Source organism: Pangasianodon hypophthalmus, chromosome 15 (genome assembly GCF_027358585.1).
Source record: "Pangasianodon hypophthalmus isolate fPanHyp1 chromosome 15, fPanHyp1.pri, whole genome shotgun sequence".
NCBI classification, from domain to species: domain Eukaryota; kingdom Metazoa; phylum Chordata; class Actinopteri; order Siluriformes; family Pangasiidae; genus Pangasianodon; species Pangasianodon hypophthalmus.
The window spans coordinates 24754021-24774020 of record NC_069724.1 but is presented as its reverse complement, the minus strand read 5'-3'; the positions used below and the strand labels follow the sequence as shown (position 1 = coordinate 24774020).

At 38.2% G+C, this 20000-nt stretch overlaps 3 protein-coding genes across 3 annotated transcripts in view; 2 read left to right on the top strand and 1 right to left on the bottom strand.

Annotated features, from left to right (window-relative positions):
* The window catches only part of stk32a (serine/threonine kinase 32A), a 36428-nt gene extending 24606 nt beyond the window's left edge, over positions 1-11822 (top strand). Inside the window, exons 12-14 of the mRNA XM_034311176.2 lie at positions 435-563; positions 6019-6083; positions 7175-11822. Coding sequence (XP_034167067.2) covers positions 435-563; positions 6019-6083; positions 7175-7292 — 312 coding nt within the window. The 3' untranslated portion in view covers positions 7293-11822. The remainder of the gene's footprint in view (positions 1-434; positions 564-6018; positions 6084-7174) is intronic.
* Positions 11823-11954: 132 nt separating this feature from the next.
* On the top strand, positions 11955-15343 carry LOC113535418 (uncharacterized). The gene is made up of 4 exons (XM_026928692.3): positions 11955-12083; positions 12496-12724; positions 13189-13255; positions 13359-15343. Exons 2-4 carry the CDS (start codon positions 12524-12526, stop codon positions 14075-14077), a joined length of 987 nt encoding a protein of 328 aa, XP_026784493.2. The 5' UTR covers positions 11955-12083; positions 12496-12523; the 3' UTR covers positions 14078-15343.
* A 1972-nt stretch (positions 15344-17315) lies between these two features.
* Positions 17316-20000, bottom strand: part of zer1 (zyg-11 related, cell cycle regulator) — a 15550-nt gene continuing 12865 nt past the window's right edge. Inside the window, 2 exon segments of the mRNA XM_053240366.1 lie at positions 17316-19079; positions 19295-19397. Of these exon segments, the coding sequence (XP_053096341.1) occupies positions 19022-19079; positions 19295-19397 (161 nt within the window). The 3' untranslated portion in view covers positions 17316-19021.

The following is a 20000-nucleotide window of genomic DNA, read 5'->3' as shown; positions in this document are numbered from 1 at the left end:
TTTTAGTAAAGATGTAAAATAGTTAAAAATAGTAAAGAAAAATCAATTTAAATAAAAGAGCAATATATAAACAACTATGTATTACTATATGTAGGATATATATCTGTATTTTTCCACTCATATAATTATAAATTCAGTAATGACCTTTACAGACACTTAAAGAACAGATTTATTTTATATAATTTTAACATCATTACTTGTGCTCTTACTTATATTTTGGTAAGATTTTCAGTTCCTTTTTGTTTATCGTAACAGGAAAGTGTTTTATTAGTATTTGAATTAAATTATTTTTTAAATTGCCTGCAGTGTGTGTACATAACAGATGGCCCTGAAAATGTTCCATACATAATAATGAGACTCTTGGCTCTCGGGTTTACACTCCATCTGCCCGAGTTTTGTTTTTATAATCGTACTATTTTTTAATACGTCCGTAGAGACGGAGACTAAACTGTGACCCCACGTTTGAGCTGGAAGAGATGATCCTGGAGTCGAAGCCACTGCACAAGAAGAAGAAGAGATTAGCGAGGAAGACGAGGGATCAGGGCTCTGATGGATCTCCACAGGTACAATCCCAGCAGTGTGCAGGATTTTCAGAACCTTTTCATTTTCTGTTTGTTTCTCCACTCATCTGAAAATTTTTTTTATTAGCTTCGGTTTATAAAGTCACACACTTTTTATAAAGTTCTCCATGAAATGGCTTCTTCTTCTTCTTCTTCCTCTGTGATTTGATTCCGCATGTTGACGTATTTCCTCTTGCAGTCAGAGTGAACTGCTCGACGGATTACACAGCAGCTTTCAAGACACCGCTGAATCTAAACAAACCCGACAGTAGCGTAGAGACCTGACTAAGTATGGAGAACACTGAAAAGATTAACGAGAGTCTTTTACTTAGTCTTACTGATGGAGAAGCCCTGATGGTGTATAAAGACAAAATCACGTTCTCCATCAGTCTGAGGTAGCGACATTCCGGCATTTCACACAAACTCCTCTTCTTCTAAATCAATAAACTCAAATATTTTCCTGAACCAAGCAATGGTTGGAAAAGGGAATAATTGTGATGCGAAGACATAAAGCCAAAAACACACCGATGAACCGTGTTTACTGCTAATGAGCTGCTACTGTAGAGCAAGACACGCCCCCGGGGGGCGGGACATATATGTCCTAGAGAGCATTTAACTGGATGATCCTGAAGTTGTGAGTAGTTGTGAATCATCAAAAATGTTCAAAAATCACTTGTCTGAGCATGACTGAGTATAAACTATATCTCCAAAACTTTCGGCAATTTTTCGGTTGCAGTGTAAAGATCATGGGCGCTTCACTTAGCCAGTTCTGATTGGTTGTGTGCGACAGCCAATAAAAACAGAGATCAGGAGGGATTTAAGTTGTGCTGATTATAGAGAGGTGTGTGATTATATCACACTGAAACATCGTGAGGAACTTTGTGTACGTCTGATTTATGATTCTGTCAACACAGTGATTTTATGTCATTAGATCTTATTACAGAATTTTGGTAATTATAACCGTGAGACATTACATTACATTTTTAAAGATTATTGTAAAGTACATTCTGTCAGTTTGTAATTATCAAAAAAATACATTTAATAAAAAGACATCATGATATCTACAATATCTCAATAAAGCATACGGGACATAATTTTATCACAATCATATCAAAATTACGTTGACATCTACATCATCAGCCTCATGCTACACACGTTTATATACGTACTGTATATAGCCTGGCTGTACTAATCTGCAGTGTGTGTGTGTGTGTGAGAGAGACATAAACATCCAGAGGTTAATTTAATGCTCCTACATGCCAGCTAAAATAATAGATGCAAGGTGATGACTGGACAGGTTTTGCTTCGTCAGTCTGATTCGTGTAATTGTGTATTTGTGAAAACGCTAACACAGCTGAAGTGGTCATGCGTTACAGCTCTGAAGAACCTGCTTCAAGGTGACTCGTGCTGCTGATGAGCGCCGTGTACGAGGAAAACCCGACTTTCCTGCCATTATTACCGTTAACACTCACACACAGTGTTTTATAATCAACTAATCGGGTCTGTTTTATAGCACGAGAGCAAATACATACAGTACATCATTAAAAATAATATGAATAAGATTAAAACTGTTACCTGTTAATGTGTCATCATGATGATACACGTTTTTGCTTCCTAAAATAAGACAAATATTTATAGCCTTAAGGATTTACACTGCAAAAAAATGACCTCTTAGTGAAAATACGCTGAATATAGTCACATTTATGTAATATTTCCTATTATAAGATTACAATATACCAAACATAAGATTAGCAGACTTATTTCTACACACATTTTACTGATTTCAAGCTTGAAATAATCTTGTTCAGATCTTGGCAGGTATTTTTTTCTTATTTTAAGCATTTATTTCTAGAAAGAAGCAAAATGATCTGCCAAAAGATCAAGAACATGTAAAGCTTGAAATGAGTAAAAGCGTGTAAAAGCAAGCTGAATAATCTGATATTTGATTAATAATAATAATTTAATAATAAAAATATTAGATCATTTTTTGCAGTGTAGTTCTTAGACTTTTAATGGAACTTTACTGAACATAATGTATATCTCTCTTTGTCTCTCATGTACACAGGATGTAGTGATTTAAATATTTGAAATACGCTCATTCGTCTGTGCCGTAGATTCACAGCATCAGCCATTTAGGATTGTTTATCAACCTCAGTGACATAAAAGAAGACACACTTTTGTGTATTTTCCTTAAACTGAAATAATTGGGATAAATCTCCAATTATTTTACATTTTTTTAGTTTCTCTGTAAATCATCCAGATATGAGCTTCTTTCAGCCGTGTGATTTTTCATGAATACGACCCCACGACCCGACATTAATGTTTTAATTTATTCATGTATACATTACACCACAGTGCTGCTGACTTCTGCTCTCTGATTGGTCAGAAGGTGTTGATTAGTTCTCTATAACAGCAGCTCTGACAGTAGTGCAGGTTTATATTAATGTGATCGTTCTAATACGTTATCGTTTCTATAGTAACAGCTCATTCACAGGGACGTGTACAGCGCACGCTCCACTGATAATAAACAGATTAATTAAATAATCATTGATATTTTGTAAGGAGATGTAGTCATGTTTTGGCAAAGCTGCCGTAACGTAAGCGTTTAAAGCTGCCGTAACGTAAGTGTTTATAGCTGCCGTGACGTAAGTGTTTATAGCTGCCGTGACGTAAGTGTTTATAGCTGCCGTAACGTAAGCGTTTATAGCTGCCGTAACATAAGTGTTTATAGCTGCCGTGACGTAAGTGTTTATGGCTGCCGTAACGTAAGCGTTTATAGCTGCCGTAACGTAAGCGTTTAAAGCTGCCGTAACGTAAGCGTTTATGGCTGCCGTAACGTAAGTGTTTATAGCTGCCGTAACGTAAGCGTTTATAGCTGCCGTAACGTAAGCGTTTAAAGCTGCCGTAACGTAAGTGTTTATGGCTGCCGTAACGTAAGTGTTTATGGCTGCCGTAACGTAAGCGTTTATAGCTGCCGTAACGTAAGCGTTTAAAGCTGCCGTAACGTAAGTGTTTATGGCTGCTGTAACGTAAGTGTTTGTAGCGGCTGTAACGTAAGTGTTTATAGCTGCCGTAATGTAAGCGTTTAAAGCTGCCGTAACGTAAGCGTTTGTAGCTGCTGTAACGTAAGTGTTTGTAGCGGCTGTAACGTAAGTGTTTATAGCTGCCGTAACGTAAGTGTTTAAAGCTGCCGTAACGTAAGTGTTTGTAGCGGCTGTAACGTAAGTGTTTATAGCTGCCGTAACGTAAGCGTTTATAGCTGCCGTAACGTAAGTGTTTAAAGCTGCCGTAACGTAAGCGTTTGTAGCTGCTGTAACGTAAGTGTTTATAGCGGCTGTAACGTAAGCGTTTAAAGCTGCCGTAACGTAAGTGCGAACAGGAACTAACTTGTTTCACGGACGTCCTACAGTCTGAAACATATAAAAAGTATGAAGTTTTTTAACAAATAAAAAATTTTAAAAGTTTCTTGGCAAGCTGCTGTGGTATAAGAGGAATAAAACACTTGGGGACGTGCAGTTCTAGGAAAATAATCAGTTCTGCTTCATCAAACCACTCCTCTGGATATCAGTATGGTTTTTGTTTTGAATCTTTCTCTCTGTTCCTGTCTCACTCACTTTCCTGAAGTCTCTCTCTCACTCTCGTATTCACTCTGTCTACTCTTCTTCTCTTTTCTTTACTCGTTTCTCTGCCGTCTCCCCCTCTCCCTCGTCCCCTCTCCCTCAGCCCCCCGTCCTGTCCTCAGAGCCCCGGCTGCCGGTGAGACTGTAATGTAAAGGGCATCAGCGCAATTAAATCACAGATAACACAGCGAGCGGAAACCGAGCTCTTTCTGCCTGAGCCACATAAATCAGACCGTCTCTTATCCTCCTCTTTCCTTCCTTCTTATCTTCTCTCTCCTCTTCTCTCTCTTTATCTCTCCTCTCCTCTACCATCTTTTGCAGTCTTCTCTTTCTCTCTCTCTCTCTCTCTCTCTCTCTCCTCTCCTCTACCATCTTTTGCAGTCTTCTCTTTCTCTCTCTTTCTCTCCTCTCCTCTATCATCTTTTGCACTCTTCTCTCTCCTCTCTCTTTATCTCTCCTCTCCTCTACCATCTTTTGCAGTCTTCTCTTTCTCTCTCTCTCTTTCTCTCTCTTTCTATCTCTCCTCTCCTCTCCTCTACCATCTTTTGCAGTCTTCTCTCTCCTCTCTCTTTATCTCTTCTCTCCTCTACCATCTTTTGCAGTCTTCTCTTTCTCTCTCTCTCTTTATCTCTCTCTCTCTCTCTCTCTCTCTCTATCTCTCCTCTACCATCTTTTGCACTGTTCTCTCTCCTCTCTCTTTATCTCTCCTCTCCTCTACCATCTTTTGCACTCTTCTCTTTCTCTCTCTCTCTCTCTCTTTCTCTCTCTCTCTATCTCTCCTCTCCTCTACCATCTTTTGCACTCTTCTCTCTCCTCTCTCTTTATCTCTCCTCTCATCTACCATCTTTTGCAGTCTTCTCTTTCTCTCTCTCTCTCTCTCTCTCTCTCACCATGTGCATTTGTTTTTCTTCCTTAATGAGAGCATTAGCTTGATTAAATTAGAGATAACACAGCGGAAAATCATTCAATGATTGATTCAATTCATTCTTTGTAAGACTGATGGCCCGTGCCGCGTAGGTCAGAAAGCCTGGTGTTGTAAATATTTGTAAATATTTTGTAGATTGTAGAATATAGTAGATAAATAAATAAAGCGTTATGGACTCGCTACACATTCAATAAATAAGAAGGTAATAAAAAGTAATGGCAAGGGAGTAAATGTAATATACATATTAAAAAAATCAAGTCATGTAATTGTTTCTCTGTGAGTAAAACACTCAGTTTGATAAGGTCTGGAAGTGGAATATATTACTTTTAAAGTACTTATAAATTAATTAGTAAATTAGCACTTTGTTATTTAAAAAAAAATCATGTTTGTGTGTTTTTCATACTGTACTATCCTCCCGAACGGGGTTTTTAGACTGATGGTGCTCTTAGTCTGTGATCTAGTGATCCGGTATCAGGATGTATTTATTGATAGAAACTACAAAGCACTTCTGTACGTCACTCTGATCAGGATTTCTGCCAAATCAAGAGTCAAGAGTCGTTTATTTGTCATTTGCACAGTTACACAAGGCTGAGATTTAGACACTGACGGTACAAAAACTTATAAGACATGAACAAACACTTGTATTAGGACATGAGTGGTTGAGATGATGCAGTAATGTAATAAGGTAAATGAGGTAAAGTAAACAGTGGTGTACAATGGCAGAGTAAAGTGACGTGCTATTAAATAAGGCAGAGCAGTAAATTGTACATAGTCGTAATTAGTACAATTTCCATAAATGTAAATGTACTTTGTACCTTTCTGTAATTGTTTTGATTGTTCATAACAACCAGCTCCATCTTGAAATACATTAATAATTAGTAGAACTGATGTTTGTGTTGTTGTGTTTGTGCAGAACGGTCAGCTCCAGCACCGCCTCGACTGCGTACAACGAGACTTCATCGTCTTCAACAGAGAGAAGTGAGAAACTTTCAGAACATTCATACATTAAAGTGTTTATTGAAATTATTTTCAGGGCCCCAAACTAAAACACAGTTGCCAGGAGTTTTCAGACAACAGCATGTGCAGTATGTGTGTGTGGTGCTCTATATGTTTATAACACACTGACACTATCTGTATCCGTATCTGTATCCGTATCTGTATCCGTATCTCTGACTATATTCAGATTTAAACTCGATCTTGACCAGGCAGTCACTAAGGATTAAAGGATAAACACAGTAAATGCATCAGGCATCAGGCGGTGCTGCATGCTCACATTCACGTTCATAATCACGTTAACGGACGTGGTCTTTGTTTGTCCAGCGAGCTTTATATCTGATCGCTCACTCACACCTGCATGAAAGTGACAAGCTCCTGCTAGCGTGACTGTTTTGTTTTTCGATCCCGCTCCTGATACACGCCTCTAGTCTCAACTAGACACACTTTAAAACTATATAAGGATTTTATATAGATTTATAACATACATAACATTTAATATAGTTAATATATACTACTGTAACTTTTAAACATTTTATCATGTCAGTAACGTAAGTGTGTAACGTCCACATTTATGTACCACTTAACGTCACGCTTGTAAATCCTCATTCAGTAAATGTTATTTTCTTGACTTCCTTTGTTCAACTGAGTCAGAGTGTTTATGTCTATGTTTTCAAGGAACCAGCGAAGGTAGACGGATGGAGAAATGTGTCTGTTTTTATTGTTGAACTCGTACGCTAGTGCAGCATGTTTTTTCAACAGTGAAAAATCCTAAACTAGCACGTACACTCTTCATTTAATTGTGGCTTGATTGAATGCGACTCCTCGTAACATTTTGAAATAGTAGCACACAAATTCCATATTCAGAGTTAGATACTCAAAATATTAATTTGTAAAATGACTATATGAAGCAAAAGAGGAGATTGTGAGTTTCTGTCATGGCCACATTTGGTCACGACCCTTACTGTGGTTCAGTCCGAATAGTGTATGCATATTTATACTTCATTTAGCCATTCTGAGTGGGTGCCATTATTATTGTTCCATCACTACTTGATTGCTCTTTTACTTTTATAAAGGTTGCGGAAGACCAAAGCAGACACGGACTCGAGCAACATGAACCTGAAAGAGGAGAACCGAGACCTCGAGGACGGACAGAACAACAACGTCACCAGCGCAGCGAGTTTATCGAGTTAGATTAGAGCTTTAAATTGTTAAATTAAAAAAAACCTTCCAAGGAAAGGAAGCTCATCAACTCAATCAACTCAGGCTTAGCGAGAGAGCTCCAGGAGCAGCCAGTGGAGGATGTCTTTATGAACAGGAAAACGCTACGCTGAGTCAGATTCCGCTTTATCTGAGGAATCGATGAGCTTAAGATCAACTGAGATGCAGAGTGGTGTAAAGAGTGCAGCTTAGAAATCAATCACTCCTGCTTAGTTTTTTATTTTCTGTTTATTTTCATTCCTGCACTCTCGTGAATGTAGATGAGGAAGAATCGTCGCGTCTGTAATGTACGTAAAGATCTGATTGGTTAAGAGTAGCATGAGGGGCGGAGTTACAGTAGCTGTAACTTCATTCAAACACATATCAAACACAAAAACATCACTTTCACTTGAATGTAGATTTTGCAAGAGACTGAGGTTAAAAAAAAAAAAAAAAAAAAAAACATGGCGAGATCCAGCTGAGCAGATTGTGTCTTCTGTAAACGCCTGTAAACACTGCTTTTGTTTTTGAGTTTGTTTGAGCTTTGTGTGCGTTTCTATCCTGAATAGTGGCCTTACGCTTCACGCTTCACGCAAGTCGGGTCTGAAAGTCCGAACGCACCAGCAACTGCTTTCATTTCATCAGTTATCAAACACTAATGCAGCTTTATATGAATTCAGCAACATGAATAAGGAAGCAGGAGAGTTCTTGTGACATTCAGCACACATCAGGCTGGATTTATCACACTGGATTCACAGGAGAATTTACAGAAGAATCAAAATATTACATAAAAATCCAGTTAGTTGGGAAAAACATTCGTATCCTACACTTTCATTCTATGTCACTCGACTGATTCGCTTCAAATCACATCCATAAATTAAGACAAATAAGATTAGCCGTTCAATTAGGACAAAAGCAACGGCATCTTATACACGGAGGAAGGATGCTGCAAAAAACAGCGTCTTAATACTTAATATCTTGAATATAATCAAATTGATCAATTTTCAAAGATTACAGTAAACCAAATTTAAGATTATTAAGCCTATTTCTAGATATTTATACTCCTTTGAAGCTTGAACTTGTTTTGTTTTACAATTTTGCTTGTTTCATGCATTTATTACTAGAAAGAAGCAAATGATCTGCCAGCAGAATTTGACAATTTTAAGCTTGAAATGAGTAAAATGTTTAGAAATAGGCTTGTTAAATAATAATCTATAAAATAAAATAATGAGAAATAAGAACTTTTCCTTTATTGTTAACAGTGTGTGTGTTGTGGTAGCAGATGAGCTGCAGTGGCTGAGCTGCATTACTGGAACGTTTAGCACATGCTGCGCTTAGGAGGCGCTCTTTCACCACTTAGTGGCCGTTTTGTCATTTTCAGCTCTTTTATTGAGTTTTGTGGGTTAAATCAGCTGTGTAGCGAATACGCTTGGTCCTTTACATCTGATTGGCGTTAATCAGCGTCACGTGAGAACTGAATTTTTGGTTCGGTTTGGCAAAAAGTTTTACACGTAGTTTACTAAACGATTGTTAAATGAGGCCCAATATTATTGTGGACACTTCAGATAATCTAGATTTGTGCCCATAAACAGATCGCAATATTTTGTAGACATATCTGTATTTCAGCAGTCCATCCAGAAGAGACCAGAAGTGTGTGTGTGTGTGTGTGTGTGTGTGTGTGTGTGTGTGTGTGTGTGTGTGCAGCTGTGAAATGGTTGATTTAGTCTTTGATTTCTGATAAAATAAAGACAGTTCTTGCTGATGCGCTCAGACTTTTAGCCCTGACTGTGTATTTGCCTTACCTCAATTCCAAATGCACTTTAGAGAAGAGCTTCAGTTTTATGGATCTGTTGCTTATTGGTGACGCTTTGCTAATCGCCACCCTGCGTTCTAGTTACTGGTTTTCACACACCTTCTTTTACTTCTATGACATGACAACACACAACTGTGCACTTACACAAGGAGTAAGGTAAGGAGTGTGTATGAGCATGAACCTCAGCAGTGGGAACAGCACAGCTGAAGAGATTTACACACGCTGTACTCATCAAAATACAAAATACACACGTGATCAAATTTCATTTTGAAAAGTTCGTTTAGTTTTTAGCATTCAGAACAGCTCTTACGATCGCGACAGGGATTCCAACAAGGGGAAGTGGATGAGGTGCATCAGACGGTGTATTGGAACGCAGCTGGCAGTGAACGCAGCTCTTTTCATTTCAGGAAGCACAAAAAAGGGAAAATTCACCGAGTGCTTTGTTTTAATTTATTCGAACTCATTCACTGTTTCATTATTGTGAGGTATTTGTGTTTGTCAGGTATTTAAGTTAAGTGAGAAAAAGAGTGTTTACACGGGATAAAATGTCTACTATGGATGAGAATGTGAAAGCTTTGCCATAGAACATTTATAATCTTTGTAATAAATTTTTTTTGACAACTCAAATCATTCCAAGTGTTCTTATTCCTGACACTAAAGCACTGCAAAGAAATATAGATTATTATTATTATTATTATTATTATTATTATTATTATTATTATTATTATTATTATGGTAAGAGATCTTGTGAAGGTATGGAAACTCCTGAGGTGATGCCAAGTCATTGCACAATATTCTAGTTTTTAAAACCTATAAAGTGTTGCTATGTAAATGTTTCAGCGCCTTCTACAGGATTCTGGAGCAGAACCTCTGCGTGTACTCATAACCTGACTTTCATGCTTTATTACTGCATTCATAATGAGATGAGTTGGCAAACACAAAAATGACGTGCTGTTTCATGTTTAATAAAATAATGAAATCAGTTTGTTTTCCAAAAGTCAGTAGATTCTTGAAGGACCAGCTCCAGAACACTTTTCCACCCACAGGAGAGCTGTCTGAACTAATTTTCTGATTTTCTTCTTAATAAAGATGCAAGCAGGCAAAACCTGGAGAAGAGGAATAGTTTTACTGAAGCTTCATGTACATACACAGGTGCTGTCCATTAAATGTACATTTCAACTGCCTACTCAAAAAGTCCTTTATCTAAACATGTACAGTTTGGGGCAGTCATGGCCTAATGGTTAGAGTCTCGGACTTGTAACCCGAAGGTGAACCTGAAGGTCTGACGACTGAGGTGAGACCCTTGAGCAAGGCACCGAACCGCGGCAAAAAAGGCTGCCCACTGCTCCGTGTGTGTGTGTGTGTGTGTGTGTGTGTGTGTGTGCGCACTTGGATGGGTTAAATGCAGAGCACAAATTCTGAGTATGGGTCGCTACACGTCACTTCACTCACTCACTCATCTTACCCAGGCAGATAAACCTGTTTCCTGGCAAACACATTCCTGTTCACAACAGATGGATTGTAAGGTGGTTTTCATTAACACATGGATCTTGAGAACTGTTTAACATGCACCACTAAGTCTGAAAAGCCTTAATCTACACAGCATGATGATATGAAGTAAGAAGAGCTATAATGAATTTGATTATATTCAAGATATTAAGTATTAAGACGCTGTTTTTTGCAGCATTCTTCCTCCGTGTATAAGATGCCGTTGCTTTTGTCCTAATTGAACGGCTAATCTTAATTGTCTTAATTTATGGATGTGATTTGAAGCGAATCAATCGAGTGACATAGAGTGAAAGTGTAGGATACGAATGTTTTTCCCACCTAACTGGATTTTTATGTAATATTTTGATTCTTCTGTAAATTCTCCTGTGGACGATTTACAAATAAATGTATGAATGTCACAATAACTCTCCTGCTTCTTTTTTGAAATGTTTCTCATAAAGCCAGACATATGGCTTTGGACTACACAATCACACACACATGCATACACACGAAAACCTACTGGTCTTCTCGTCTCATGCCACTTCCACAGAAGTGTTGAGCAACAGCTCAGTGCACTAAAACCCAGCGTTATCTTCCCAAGAAAGGACCCTCCTCTCACAAAAACAGGTTAAAGGTTGCAAACAAGAGAGAAGGCAGGAGGACTGGAGCTTATCAGTGCGAAATAAAAAATAAAAATAAAAAAAAAAAGAGATGAACATAGAAATGGCATTTTGTATTTACTGTAAGAAACAAAATTACATAAATGTTTTTGTGAACAGAACTGATGTTTCATTGGCCTTTTAGACCTCAACTTATGGCTGTTTCCTGTTCTTGGTTTTGTGCTGTTTTTTTATTTCTGCAAGAACACTTTCCAAAGAATAAATCAAGGATAAAGAGTTCATGTTGCTCAACTGATAAATGAAACAATACACACAACAATATACAATACAACAATACACAATAAAAAAAACAAAATGAACACAGGAAACACCTACAAGTTCAAGTCTAAAAGGTCAACAAGTGCTATTAGTAAAATTCTTTCTATAATTTAGATGGTGTTACCAGCATGGATGTTACATTAATAAACATTATCTCTTCATGCAGCTCATGTTCAGAGCTCAACACAGCAATTACACAGAAGCAAGACTGTAAAAACATTTCATTATTTTTGCTTGATCTCAGTGCAAAGATTTTGGAAGTTAAAAACATGAAGGAATGTGAAGAGTCTAGTTTTAAGTTGGTGTTTAGATTTCTTAACTAGAAGAGAGTGTTGTAATCATTCTTGTAAGAGGAAGTTCCTTTCCTGAAAAGGTAACGCCCAGTTTTAGTGCACTGAGCACTAAAAAAATAAAATCAAAACCCTTCCTGTTAGTAGAGACTGTATATAAAGGCCCAGAAGTGCTGCTCATTACAGAGCACTGATCAGGGCTGAGTGACTGACTGACACTGCTGAGGAAACTCTACAGCCAGCAAAATACCAACAGGTAAGATACATTTATTTTTGAGAATATAGACAATGCTGATTTCTGCTGTATTAGAATTTCTGCTGCATCCCTTCCTCTGGGATAAACGCTTTTTTGGTTGAAAGATGGAGGAAACTTCCACTGCAGCTGTTACAGAAACTAAACACTAAAACACTGTAACTGTGATCTTTACTGAAGCCACTACTGAGGGGCCAAATACATTTTTGTCTAATTATGACCAGTATATCTATTATTTTTATTTTTTTAAACATAATTTATTTTTGAGGAAATGTTTTGTGCTTTCTTGTTGTTTTCAAATGCAGTGAAATTCATCCATTTGTTCGTGTGGCTTAACTTTCCAAATACTTATCAGTGTTCCTGTAGAACGGAGGAAAACAGCCCTATAAAAGCACAGCACTTCTTCTCTTTACAGGATTTAGATACAGAGACAGCAGAACAGCATGGCCGCTGCGGCTGAAGAAGACACAGTGTGGATCGGGTTCATGGACATCGTTCCTGTCATCGGGACGGTAAAAGAGGCAGTGGAGCTGGTGTTGGCTCTGTACGAAGGGAATAAAGCGGTGATAAAGGAGAAAGAGAAGGCCGTTGAAAACATTGTGAAAGAATCATTAAAAAAACATGTGAAGGCAAAACATGTGAAGGTGAGTCGTATTTAAATATCATATATCCACAGATTGACAGATAGTAAAGCAAATTCTCCTAATATTCCAAAAAAAAAAATCAGCAGTTAAAAACTTTGATATGAACTGAGCTTCAAAAACACATAAAAATCCTAGTACACTCCTGTTATTATCAGAGTTCAGCTGGATATATTTTTAAAAAATGATTTGTGATTTTGTGTTGTTCTCCTGCATGAACCGTCATGTACGACTCCTGTACTCTCTACTCTTTGTTGGTTTCCAGTTTTGATTTTAAGGATGTAATCGTCTCTTATGAGGCTCAGAGATCCCGAAGTGGATTATTTTCCTACAGCAGCATGGTCTATGATGTGTTATTCTTTACATAATGTATAAATATGGTATAATTATTGCATGTCACAGTGCACCATCATGCCAGTCCATGGTAACAGAGTTTTTATTTAAATTTTTTATTTTTCCATGTTTAGAAGTTGTCTCTACCTGATAAACCAGGAGCAGCTGCAGCTGAATTTTCTGGACTCAGAAATGTGAGAGGTGCGTGTTATTTCTGCTCTTCTCACTGTTCTAAAGTTAAATGAAATAAATTTAGAGTTAAATCATAGCAAGGAAACATTTTGGGTTTTTCTTTTCTTCACAGAGGTCAGAAAGGAAATGATTATTGAACATGTGGTCAAAGGCTCCAAAAAGGGAACAAAACCTCCAACTCCAGCTCAGCAGAAAGAGAGACAGAAAAGAGTGGAGGATATTAAGAAAGACATGTTAGAAAAGATCCGTATCCTCAATCCAAACTTCAGTGAGGAGCTGAAGGAAGAACTGGGAAGGTCAAAAAGAGGCGAACATGTCTTCAACAATGGCATTCTTAGATTTCATTTCAATGTGCTGACTGACTTTATACAAAGCCATCATATTGATAATCTACGAGGATATAATCAGCAGGCAATGGATTCATTAGGCAGACACACACTTCCCCAAAACACAGAAACAGATATTCAGACAAACATGGTGGTTCACTTCGGTGAGGATGAATTCTATGTGAATGCGAATGGAGTGATGTATGGTGAATATTGCAGAGCACTGCGTGGTGCTTTGTTAGATGTGCTGCGCCGCATAAACCCACGTGACGTGACAGAAGAGGAGAGACAAAGGGTGAATTTTGTTATAGATAATATGAATAACTATCAAATCTATGTGGACCAACTGGCAAGGGTCAGGTGGATTGCCAACAGACAGGATAGACGGGCCCGGGTTGAACAGGTAAGACAGGAAGTTGCGACCATGTACAGCACAGATCGTGGGTTGAACTGGTGCATTCGCATTCTGAATGAAGTTGCACCTTTGTTTGAACATAGACAGTGAGTTTATTTCTCCTGTTCAGGGTTGCCAGGTTTCCTTTCATAATTTCCAGCTCAACTACATCCTAAATCCCACAGACCTGACACTAGCTCAAAAAGTTTGGACACTGGAAGAAACAGACACCAGTTTTTTCTTTCCAACAAAAGTTCACTGTGGTGCGCACACATTTGTATATTTGCAATATTTCCAACACAATTAGGGTTAGAGTTTTGTCATCTATTGCCTGTTACGACTGTGATCCTCTCCATAATCCTGTTTTTCCTCTCCCAACCTGTGCAGAAGTTAAAGTACATTTTCCGTATATTACACCTTCCCTTTGTTTGCCATAGCCACTGGTTTTCTGGGAAATGTGTTAGCTTTAATTCTGATGATTTGCTTTAAAACAAGATCTTGGCTTTTTTTTTTTTTTTTAACTATCCCCCACTCCCAAAAAACACCACCCATTGACTTGCTTTTTCTACCACAACCTTGTTCTAAAACTGAAAAATCTGACTTTGGCAACCCTGCTCCTTAAAATGATCCATTTTACTTAAAAAAACATGAAGATTAATGCACTCAGCTACATGTCTGTAACTAAAATTTAAAGCTGAGCCTAATAACAAGTTGAAGTTTAGTTCTTATTAAAATGACAGTGTGTGTAAGTGTGAAGCAGAACAGGGATGTTGGAGGCATCTCACTTCATCCATCTCCTTTTATTCCCTCCATCATCGTTGTTACAGCCACCTGATCAGGAGGATTCACGATCATGTGCAGAGACTTTAAGGCTCTGTAGTATTGCTCTAAAATGAAAAAAACTGATGTAATTTAACAGAACAGGAGGATTAATGATTATCATCCAGCCATCAGGGCTTTTAATGCAGCACTTATTCTCTAAAGACTCTAAATATGTTTGAGCTTTGTTGAGAAAAACAACATGTTTGGATATGTGGGTATGGTACGAGTTTATATTACAGATGTATACGTTATTAATCGACTTTATAGCACAGCTTATAGCTTATTACACAGACATCCTCACTGTTATTGTAAACGTTCTTCTATTTTCAGATGATTCATGCTGATGATTTAATTATGGCATTTTACCATTTACTCTAATTATCTGATTTCAGTTACTAACTCATTTTGTTTAGCAAATCTCATTGTGATCTGTTATATCGATTTGTTTCTAATGTAAAATTCCTGGAAAGCATGCTGAGCTGCATTTACATGTACAGAACAAGTTCCACGGAAATATGTTTAAAATAAAATAAAAGTGATTACTAACAGCCTACAGTGCCTCTAATTATTATTATTATTATTATTATTATTATTGTCACAAATGTAACTCTACAACTGCTGAGCATCTTAATTAACATCCACGACCCACAAACACAACATGAGCCACACAATGAGGGCAAATCCAGGGGGCGGAGCTTTCTCCCAGGTAAAAGAGAAGGCGGTGGATGTAGAGGTTCGGTAATGAAGCTAGTAAAGAGTAAATTACAAGCTCTTATTGCTGAAGTGCTCTGTGGTAATAGGCTACACCGGGGTAATTGGTGGAGCAGGTGCTTTATTAGTAAGCTGGTGAGGTGGAGTGCTGGAAGATCCGGAACTGGAAGTGGAACTGGACTGGACTGGGAAGTGATGTGTTCGTAGGAACGACTTCTGATTTGACATGCAGTCACTTCCTAAGCACCACATACATCTTTAACAGAAATGCAGAAATCAGGGTGTATTACAACAAATTAGATTAGATTAATAAACTGTTAATTAGATTAATAAACTGTTCAGATAATTATTGGATTAAAAACAGCCCAGACTTCAGTACAGTGCATCACAGTTTTGTGCTGCATGGAAAGACTTCGATACAGCATCAGTTGTTTTTTTTTTTAATTATTATTTGCTCCTTTCTGCCATCTTTGAGTCTCATGTGTGATTTAAAACCCTGGTGTAAAACAGCGCCCCCTCTTGCTACTGACTTATGAACTCTTCTGTTAAAAGAAATATGTCTTGTCCTTTTAGTACACACACAAAAAACAACAAAAGTAGACGTTTTTCACGCCTACATTACACGTACAAGGGAAACATTACGTATCATTAAGGTGCATTTGATGCATCATAAATGGCTAGATGTAAAAAAATAAAATAAAATAGCATGTTATATATAGTGGTGCTCGAAAGTTTGTGACCCCTTTAGAATTATAACAACCGTTTATTATAACATTATACAGAACATTTTCTTTTAATAACGACAGAGAAATTTAAAGAACGACAAACGTTACATGATGTCAGTAACATACACTATATGGACAAAAGTACTGGGACACCTGACCATTACACTCATATGTGCTTGTTGAACATCACATTCCAGATTTATTCCCCTGTGTTTGCTGTTATAATGAGCTCCACTCTTCTGCGAAGTCTTTCCACTAGATGTTGGAGCGTGGCTGTGGGGATTTGTGTTCATTCAGCTACAAGAGCATTAGTGAGGTCAGGCGCTGATGTTGTGTTCCAGTTCATCCCAAAGGTGTTCAGTGGGGTTGAGGTCAGGGCTCTGTGCAGGACACTCGAGTTCTTCCACTCCAACCTTCACACACCATGTCTTCATGGAGCTCGCTTTGTGCACAGGGGCATTGTCATGCTGGAACAGGTTTGAGCCTCTTAGTTCCAGTGAAGGGAAACTGTAAAGCTACAGCACACAGAGACGCTCTATACAACTGTGTGCTTCAAACTTTGTGGCAACAGTTTGGAGAAGAAACACACATATAGGTGTGACAGTCAGGTGTCTACAAACTTTTGACCATATAGTGTATGTGTGTGTAAAAACCAAAGGAACTGGTCTAGGGGGCAGTGTTGTTGTGTTGTTGTGTTGTTGTAAACAGCCCTGTCCTGTCCACAAAGCACTTCTGCAGGTTGCTCTGGATAAGAGTTTCTTAAGTTTCTTAATGCATTAAAGGATTTTAAAATCACAATGATTCAAGCATGCTTTTTCAATTAAACATTTTTTAAAACATTAGAAAGTTACTCGAAAACAAAAAATGGCCCAATTCTCACTGCAAAATTCAGAAAAATTAAAAAAAATTATTTATTTAATAAACAACATTGTTTGTTCAATGCAACACTACTGCTTTGCTGTCAGTTTCTCAGTAAATGATAACATCATGATCCACACCATGTTTCGTAGAAACACCTTCGAGAATCATATTGAGATGTGATTTTTTGTCGTATCGCCCAGCTGTAAAATAAATTCCACTGACCCCCTCAGTACAGATTTATTTTTATTAATGAAATCAGGCTCATTATTTAAATGTGCACAATAATATTTTTGGCTGTTTATTGAAGCCATTGAGCTTTTCATTCCTGAACCTTCCACAGACAGAACATGTTTATTCATTTATAAATTTTCATGAGACTGAATTTGACATGTTTGTAGGAAGTCTTGTTTGTCAGGATTGGATTCAACTCAAATTAAATTAAATTCATTTGGAGTGAGCAGACTAATAACCACAGGAACTTATAAATAGAATCCATTTTTAGCTTAAAAAAACAATCTCAGACCTGCTCGCTTTGCATCTCAGACCCCTGAGGTTCCCCGTACCTCACATTGAGAACCACTGTTCTATAGAAAATTACAAAACTGTTTCTAGATCAGAAGACAAGAAGACGAAGACGCATCCTGACGACGGCGACGGAACGCTCAGCATCGTCTCCCAAACCTTCCAGATTACATAAAGTAGAACAAAATCCCGACCTGGTGATTTATTTCGTTAAACATGAAGCGATATGGATTTACGAGTCGTTTATCCTGCCACCTGTCCAAACGTTATAGATCGTTATCATCACAAATCATGTTCTGATCTTACTGCAAATCCCACACACACACACACACACACACACACACACACACACACACACACACACACACACACACACACACACACTCCAAAACATTCCATCAGCAAAAAGAAACGCCGCTTTAAAAATAATAATAATAAAACATAATTAACGCCATTCCCACGCTGGAACTTACATTAAACTGGACTCTTTTTTTTTTTTTTCTGGAGTGGGAGTGTGTCACCAGAGTGTCGTAAAAACACACACAAAAAAAAGGCAGAGGCGTGTAATATGTACAAAGAGAACACACAAGTTGAAGTGTTAAGTGGTGTGTGTGTGTGTGTGTGTGTGTGTGTGTCTCCGTTCAAGCCATAAATTGTCCTCAGAGATCCGAAATTGCGACGTGGCGTCATCCGAAGTGTGTGACATCATCATTCCAGAAAGTCCGTGGGAGTTATGATGTCACAGGGCAAAGGGCCATTTAAGTGAATCTCATTCCACACACACACACACACACACACACACACACACACACACACACACACACACACACACACAGTGAGAGGCAGCATTTCTTTCTGTCCTTTGTTTTGTGCTCCCAGTCAAACACATGAGAACTTTCCACTGGTTTTGTTCTTTAACACACACACACACACACACACACACACACACACACACACACACACACACACACACAAAAACCATGAATTAAACCATACACTCATAAAAAGTACCAAGTAACAAAACACTCAAAAACGATAATGGATGATACAAACACTGTTGTGCGACAGAAATACGAAAACACACACACACACACACACACACACACACACTCCTGTTGTGCGAGTCATCTCCCTTGTGTGTAGTGTCATTTTTATTTTCACAGGAGTGTTTATTGAGAGGGCGAGCGTCCATCTTGACCCACAGAGTCCAACACACACACACACACACACACACACACACACACACACACACACACACACACACACAGCAGAGAGGAGACTGTAAAATCCTGAATGGCGTGGAACAGACGGGGGCGGGGTGCGCTAGCTTCCTTAGCTTCCTTTAGCCTAGGCGTCCAGGCGTGTTTTAAGGTGGACCGGACGCGGATATGTGAGAACTCCTGCTCTTCACCATTTACCTGCTGGTGTCCATCGGATCCTCCTTAAAATTCTCACACTGCTCCATCACCTTGCTGCAGGAAAAACACACACACACACACACACACACACACACTGAACCACTCAAACACTCTGAATTCCCACAATTTTAGTAGTTAACGACTAGCTAATGACTAATTACGAATTCGTCCTAACTTAATAGATAAAAAAAGAAAACATTGTGTTTTGCATGTGTGTGTGTGTGTGTGTGTGTGTGTGTGTGTGTGTGTGTGTGTGTGTGTGTGTGTACCGTGCCATGGTCTTTGTGTCCTGGTGAGAAGACTCCAGCTCGAGAACTTTCTTCAACAATGCAATGCCTCCTTCCTTTACTAATAATGGACAGTATTTGCTCGCTGCAGACACACAGACAGAAAAAAAACAGACAGACAGACAGACAGGACAGATAGATAGATAGATAGATAGATAGACAGTTAGAAGAGGAACAGGCAGACAGAATAGAGACAGACAGGACAGAGAGACAGACAGATGAGAGACAGACAGACAGAGAGACAGAATAGAGACAGACAGACAGAGAGACAGACAGATGAGAGACAGACAGACAGAGAGACAGATGAGAGACAGACAGACAGAGAGACAGACAGACAGAAGAGAGACAGACAGAAGAGAGACAATTAAACACAAATTAACCTGAGGCACTACAGATGAAGAGGATAATTGTTAAAACAATACATATCACAATTAAACTTCACCAGTTGATTACATGCATTTATGCAAATCAGGCTAATATGCATAAATTTGCATACATGAACTCATGAAATCTGGTGTCTGTATAATATTAGAACATTTAGTAAATTATTTATTTCATGCTTAAAAGAGAAAGACTTTTACAGAAAAGTATTTTGTTGGGAATATTACTTTCTTCATTCTTGTTATCAATATTAGGAAACTCCTTTGTAATAGGCCCAGGCTCCGCCCCCTCTAGGCTCCGCCTCCCA

Bases quoted from the DNA above. Each gene is read 5' to 3' on its own strand.
- LOC113535418 (XM_026928692.3), top strand. From the start codon at position 12,524: ATGGCCGCTGCGGCTGAAGAAGACACAGTGTGGATCGGGTTCATGGAC. The intron at 12,725-13,188 runs GTGAGTCGTATT...TTCCATGTTTAG, and splicing joins TGAAGGCAAAACATGTGAAG to AAGTTGTCTCTACCTGATAA. The intron at 13,256-13,358 runs GTGCGTGTTATT...TTTTCTTCACAG, and splicing joins TGGACTCAGAAATGTGAGAG to AGGTCAGAAAGGAAATGATT.